The 7,568-nt window shown below is 33.3% G+C and overlaps 1 protein-coding gene across 1 annotated transcript; it reads right to left on the reverse strand.

Moving 5' to 3' along the window:
* Positions 1-6,208: 6,208 nt before the first annotated feature.
* LOC120265037 lies at positions 6,209-6,897 on the reverse strand. The gene is made up of 2 exons (XM_039272966.1): positions 6,744-6,897; positions 6,209-6,603 (listed from the first exon to the last, which is right to left on the reverse strand). The coding sequence occupies exons 1-2, from the start codon at positions 6,895-6,897 to the stop codon at positions 6,209-6,211; spliced, it is 549 nt and encodes a 182-aa protein (XP_039128900.1).
* Positions 6,898-7,568: the final 671 nt, after the last annotated feature.

Raw genomic sequence — 7,568 nt, forward strand, 5'->3', positions numbered from 1 at the left:
TCATCGCGGGTATGCATCGCTTTGAATGAGAGATTCTAGATCTCAGCTCCGATTCTCTAGCTCTGTTCCTCACGAAGACTTGGCCTTCCATGAAGACGATTCCAAGCTCGAGTGAATCTAAAGATCTTGAATTCCTTTGCAATCCAAGCTCCATCCCTTTACCCGATTTGTTTTTGTTGTCTCTTGTCGAAGATAAGGATAGTGTCAAGATCGTTTCCATGATTCAAGAATCCTCGGTTTCACAAACTCCATAAGATAAGAGTGGGTATATGTCTATTCCTTTTATTTTTTTTTGTGAAAAATTACATCTATAACCATACAAAATTGTAAGTTTGCATGTACACTTATAAAATTTTTGTTTAACTACTTTGTTTTTAGGTTTTTTATAATTTAATAGATAGTTAATTATAGTTTTGTTTGTATACTTCAACAAATTTTGTTTGTATACCAGCAAAGGTTAGAGTTTTGTAGAGAATAAATACAATTATTATATTTGCTTTTACACATGAAATTGTGAGGTTTTCTAAGGGTATATATGCAAAAAAAATTATTTAATTTTTATTCCATTTTTATTTATTGTGAAAACTCAAAATCAAATTAGGTGCAATGAACCTTCAATTTTAAAGCAATGGAAGTGCTAAATATAGGATTAAGAATATATTATTCTAACTTATTTTCAAATTAAAATGTGGAAATTTTAAAAAAAAGGGACAAACATGGTGACATAGATGAGTATGGGTTTATAAATGATTATGATTTCTATATACGTGATTTGAAAGCAACACTCAATATAATATTATAATTGAGATTATTGTCTAATAGCTTATAATATCATTGCGCTATCAGACAAATGGAGATGAAAGCTTATAATATTTATAGGGTAGATGAAAACTTATAACACTTGTTATGTTTTATTATGCAAATTAATTGAGATTGCATCCCCATATGTTTTATAATGATTTTTTTATATTCTTTATAATGATTTTTTTAATATTTGTTTAATAGGTTTTGCCTAAAGACGACGGCCAAATGATAATATTTTTAGACTTGCCAAACAATAAGGAGTTGCGTTTTTGTCATGTATTGTTATCAAGATTGTCATTCAGTTCACCTAATATGTAACCTCATTAGTTTGTTTTACTTTGATTGGATGATGTTGTTTGTTTTAAAGTTTGATGTGACATGTTGTGGAGTTTTTATGAATTGTATTATGAACATTGTGTTTGTTTTAATGTGTTTGTATACTATACTTCATTTTTAGTGAGCTTGGTTGGCTATCATTGTATAATGTTAGTTTAATTTTACAAGACTTTTATAATGTTAGCTATCATTTTTAGCGATGCATAATATATGCCATATTCAGCAAGGTTTATGTGAACTGGTTTGATTTTTCATAGACTTATTACAACTATTATTGTTCTTGTGTCATTGAATATTTAATTGTGTATGGGAAAAATGTAAAATTATAAAAAAAAATTGTAATTAATAAAGTTAGCTTCTTTTAGTGTCATGCATATGTGATATTTTGCAAGGTATTTTTAATTGTTTTGATTTTTTTTATTGCATTGTTGTTCTTGTGCTATAGACTCTTTAATTGTTATTGTAAAAATATAAAAAATATAAAAAAATAATTAGTATGATTAACTTCCTTTATTTGGAACTTTATTATTTTGATTTGTAATTAACACCATTAATTAATATCTAATTAATGATTTTAATATTTAAATCCAAAAATTTAGAACAAATTGTAGTATTAAAGTTAAATATTTATGCATGATAATTAATTAGTTATAGTTCTTCAATGTTTTAAAAAATATATCATTAAAAATAACCCATTATTATATATAATAGTATTTATTTGCATAAGGGGCATAAAAGTCATTTTATCATTTTTTTCATATTTTTTCCATTTCCAATGAATTACTCTTTCTATACCTTACCAACTAAACATATTCTTCATTCTCACTCCTACTCCACTATCCCTCATTCCATTCCTATCCAACTCCTGTTAATTAAACACCCCCTTTGTTCTCATGAGCTAGCTACACTATTAACTCCAATGCCTACAGGCATGCTTCTTTGACCCTCACTTGTCAAATTTTTCAGGCCTCCATCAATAACATCCTCATATTTTTAACTCAAGCTATCGACATTCTTCACTCTAAACCTCTCATCACATATATACACCCCATTATATATACTTCTCACTCTGGCTTCTTCATTTTGTCACTTTCATATAAGCATCAACCCTACTAAGCCCCACTAGTTTATGTGAACATATAAAGCCCAAAGATAAACACATACACTACAAATTATGCAAAAACCGAGAGTAACAAGAAAGAATAACTACAAACTCTCACAACTCATCTATATTACAAATGACTCACTTTCTTTTAAGCGAATCTCACACTGACACTTTGGCTTCTATAAGCCCAAACGTCGACTAAACACACTACCAACCATTTAAGCTCTTTTGCCTTGAACTTATACATTTGATCAAGATCAACAAAATCGGCGCCCTTTCATTTCTTCTTCTATTCATGATTGAGACTCTCCATGCGTTAACCAACATACAATATTTAAACTTACATACAAAACTTCGACTATCGAATTAAAACATACTCAAAATACTGTAACCTCCCGAACACAATTACAATCAGATTACTACCGATTTTCTGCAACACTATCTTAGCTTCTTTTCCTATTTGAAATACTTCAGATTCCAACTTAATTATCTTCAATCAATTGCTAACATTCTCGCCTTTGATTGAAGATTACAAACACTACAAATACCCAACTGTTCTCTAAATTGCACAAACTTCTGCACATCAAGACATTTTGTAAATACATCAGCTAACTGGTCTGTAGGTGGACAAAATTACAAATGCACTTCATCCCTTGAAACCAAATCTCTAATGTAATGATACTTCACATCTATATGTTTTGCTCTTCTATGCAATACTGGATTCTTTGCCACTGCAATACAAGATTTGTTGTCACAATAAATCACAATTGGCTCGTCAATTCTAACCCACAATCACCAAGTACTCTATTAATCCATATACCCTGACAACATACAGCACACAAAGCTATATACTCAGCTTCTATTGAAGAAAGAGCAACAATATCCTGTTTCTTTGACAACCATGTTACAACACCTGAACCAAGATGAAAGGCAGTACCAGTTGTACTTTTCCTATCAATTGGATTTGTTCCCCAATCACTGTCAGAGAAACCTTGTAAAACACAATCACCATACCTTTGATACAATATGCCAAAATCCTTTGTGCCTGCTAAATACCTGAGTAAATGCTTCATAACACCTTGATGTATTCTTATTGGTTTATGCATAAATCTAGACAACAGGCTGACAGAATAAGCCATATCTGGTCTGGAATGAGTTAGATAAATTAACTTACCAATCATTTGTCTATATAGAGTGATATTTGTTTCAGCTGCATCTTCAAACAAGTGATGTCTTGCATGTGGAACTAACAGTACACTCACTGATCTACACTGCAACATATTATCTCTTTTTAGTAAATCTTCAACATACTTTGTCTGTGAAAGATGAATCCCAGCAGCACATTGTTTTATTTCAAAAACCAAAAAATAAGAAACACTTCCTAAATCACTCATTTCAAACTCCTTCTTCATCTTTTCTCTGAAATCCCACATAAGATCAAGTGATGAACTCATGTATATAACATCATCCACATAAATACAAACCAACAGAATATCACCATTCTTCTCAACTTTCTTGTACAAAGTATGTTCTGTATCACATCTCAAAAACTCTTGTGACTGCAAATAGCTATCTAATTTTCCATACCATGCTCTAGGTGCTTTCTTCAAACCATAAAGTGCCTTATGAAGTTTGTATATATACTATTCTTTTCATGCAATCACATACCCTTGAGATTGAGCTACATAAACTTCCTCTACTATATCACCATTCAAAATGCTGATTTAACATCTAATTGATAAATTGGCCAGTCCTTGTGAGTTGCTATGGCAAACATCAACCTAATTGTCTCCATTCTTGCAACAGGCGCAAAAATCTCTTCATTATAAATACCATACTCTTGGGCATAACCCTTGGCTACCAACCTGGCTTTAAACTTCTGAATTTCTCCATTTGGTTTATACTTTGTTTTATATATCCACTTCACTCCAATCACTTTCTTTTCAAATGGCAATTCTGTTAGTTCTCAAGATTTATTCTTTTCAATGGATTGTAATTCTTCTTTCATGGCATTCCTCCATTCATCATGTTGTTGAGCCTCTTCAAAATTCTCTGGATCAATAACTATTAAGGCAAAAGAACAGCTTTCATAAATATTTCTTAAAGTTCTCACTCTTTGTATTGGGGATTCCCTTCAGCAACTTCACTTGTCATTCCTTGAGCAGAAATTCCCATTGGAGACCTTTCATTGTCAGAATCTAATACAATACCAGTTACTGCATTATGTTGTTGAGAATTAAAAGTTCCAACATCCGTTGAATTATTTGTTCTAACTTCTTGGAATATAATTTTAGAACTTGAGTCTATTGTCTCTATCCAATTCCATCTTTCATTCTCAAGAAAAACCACATCTTGACTGATTACAATTTTACCAGAGTCAGGAACAAATATTCTGTAAGCGTTAGACTCAAAACTGTAGGCAACAAAAATTCCCTTTAGTGCTCTCATATCTAGCTTCTGTAATTTCAGTGCTTTAATAACAACTACACACCCAAACACTCTTAAGTGTTTCACAGAAGGCTTCATACCAAACCACACCTCATATGGAGTCTTCCTGGCACAGCAAAAGTAGGTGATATATTGGACAAATACACAGCTGTGGCTATAGCTTCTGCCTAGAAAGTATTTGGCAAAGCACTATCACTCAACATACTCCTTGCCTTTTCCACTAATGTTCGATTTTTCCTCTCAACCACTCCATTTTGTTGAGGGGAATAGGGAGCTGTCAACTCATGTTTAATGCCTTTTTGTACACAGAATTGATTAAAATCTCTCGATACAAATTCTCCTCCATTATCTGTTTTGATTATTTTCAACTGACTACCAGATTGCCTTAGCTAACGCAAGGGAGCTTTGGAAACATTTAAAGACTTCATGTTTGTACTTTAGAAAATACACCCAGCACATTCTAGTAAAATCATCAATAAACAACAAAAATACCTGCTTCCTCCATGAGATTCAGTCTGCATAGGCCCACACACATCTGTAAAGACCAGATGCAATTTGTGTCTTGCCCTCCATGATTTATACCTGCGGGGAATGGTAACCTTGATAATTTCCCAAACAAACACCCTTCATAATACTTCATTTCCTTCATAATTGGCAATCCAATAACCAAATTCTGGTTCTGTAGAACTTACAAGCCTCGAAAAATCAAATGACCATACCTTTTATGCCATAGAAAAGAAACATCTTCACTTGAAACTGCAAATTCACCTGATCTTTGCTATTGAACTCCACAGGAAATAAGTTGTTGCTAGTCTTCTGAACAAACAATAATTGTACTCCTGTATCTACATTTATAACACAACACCCTTGCTTGCTAAAATTCAGATCATAATCATCATCAATCAATTGACCAACACTGAGTAAATTATGAGCCAAATAAGGCACATACTGCACTCTATGAATTAATTTTATCTCATCTCCAGATACCTTCACTGCAACTGAACCTTTCCCATGTACCTCTACCTCTTTATCATCACCCAACCTGACATAATACTTTACTGTGTCATTTAATTGATGAAATAAAGTCTTCCTGCCTATCATATGACCAGAACACCCACTGTCTAGCAGCCAAATATTGGAGTTTTCACTCTCTACACCATCATAAACCATAAATAAGCTCCCATATTCTGGTTGAGCTCTGTCAGTTTGAGAGGTAGAACCAGGATCATAACTTCTATTATGATTCTATTGACTGTTTTGATTATGCCAGCAATGAGATTGGGTATGACCATACTTTTTACAATTAAAACATTGTACATGCTGAAAGCTTCCTCTTCCAAACCTCTGACCACCTTGTCTACCTCCATAACCTCTTCCACCAATACCTCTAACATTTGATTGATACTGTTGTTGCTGCCTATGATCACCATAATTTCCTCTTCCATCAACTGTATTTCTACCTCTTCCTCTCTGAAACCTTCCTCTACCTCTTAAAGTTCTACTTCTTCCTCCAAACTAACCATCTCCTCTGCCATAACAAGTACCACCACCAGAAGACTCTCCTTTTGCAAAGAATGCTTTGTCATATAATTTATTAGCATATCCATTGAACCTTGCTTCATGAGCTTGCAAACTCCCACTAAACTCATTCAAAGACAACTTTTCCACATCTCTTGCCTCTTCAATAGAAGTAACCACATGTTCATACTTTTGTGTTAGACTTCTCATTACTTTAGAAACCACATCTTTATCTTCAATTTCAAAACCAATCCCTTTGATTCTATTTACCAATGCCACAACTCTTGAAACATAATGCTGCACATCTTCATCCTCCTTCATCTGGAGTAATTCAAACTGTTGTCTTAATGTTTGCCTCCTCACAGTCACAATTTTTGAGGAGCCATGATATTCTGTTTGAATATATTCCATGCTTTATTAGCCTTCTTCAGCCTTACAATTCGATCAAATATAGACTCATCCACTGCTTGTTGTATCATATATAAAGCTCTAGCATTATCCTTCTGACTCTCTACAATTTAGGCTTCAATACCTTCTTCCAATGGCCCCTCTTCCACAATCTTCCACAACTTCTGACTTCTAAATAAGGTTTCCATCTTCACACTCCACCGATAATACCCATCACCTTTGAACATTGGCACAGAAGTGGTCATCACTTCTGTTATTCCAATAGAACTAGAACCCATAGTCACACTTCACTCACTGAATAAACAAACAACCACTTACACTTCACACAAATCTTCACTCACACAAAACTTACAACCACAAGCTCTGATACCACTGTTAATATATAAAAGCCCAAAGATAAACACATACACTACAAATTATGCAGTAAAACCATAGTAAAAACAGTAAAGAAGAACACAAACTCTCTCACAACTTTTTTCATCTATATTACAGTAACCTCATTTCTCTCTTTTAAATGAACTTCACAATGACACTTGGCTTCATATGCCCAAACATGTCAGCTAAACACACTACCAACCGTTTAAGCTCTTTGCCTTGAACTTATACATTTGATCAAGATCAACAAATCCTGGCCCTTCATTTCTTCTTCTATTCATGATTGTGACTCCCTCCATCTGCTAACTAACACAACAACTATTTAAACTTTACATACAAACTTTAGTCACTGAATTGAAACATACTCAAAATACAGAACCTCTGAACACAATTACAATCAGTACTTTACTCTGATTTTCTGCAACATTGTCTCAGCTTCTCCTCCTATTTAAAATACTTCAACTTCCAACTCAGTTATTTTCAATCAATTGCCAACAGTTTATCCCCTCCCATGTTGGCTTCTTAGGTTGACCTTTGCATTTATGATTATCTCCATATTCATGGTCCTGCTATG

This window comes from Dioscorea cayenensis, chromosome 7, assembly GCF_009730915.1.
Source record: "Dioscorea cayenensis subsp. rotundata cultivar TDr96_F1 chromosome 7, TDr96_F1_v2_PseudoChromosome.rev07_lg8_w22 25.fasta, whole genome shotgun sequence".
Classification (NCBI taxonomy): Eukaryota; Viridiplantae; Streptophyta; class Magnoliopsida; order Dioscoreales; family Dioscoreaceae; genus Dioscorea; species Dioscorea cayenensis.

Excerpts from the sequence above, each read along its gene's own strand:
- LOC120265037 (XM_039272966.1), bottom strand. The coding sequence starts at position 6,897 with ATGGGTTCTAGTTCTATTGGAATAACAGAAGTGATGACCACTTCTGTG. Across the intron at positions 6,604-6,743 it reads AGAGGGGCCATTGGAAGAAG|AATATCATGGCTCCTCAAAA; the intron begins GTATTGAAGCCT and ends ATATTCAAACAG.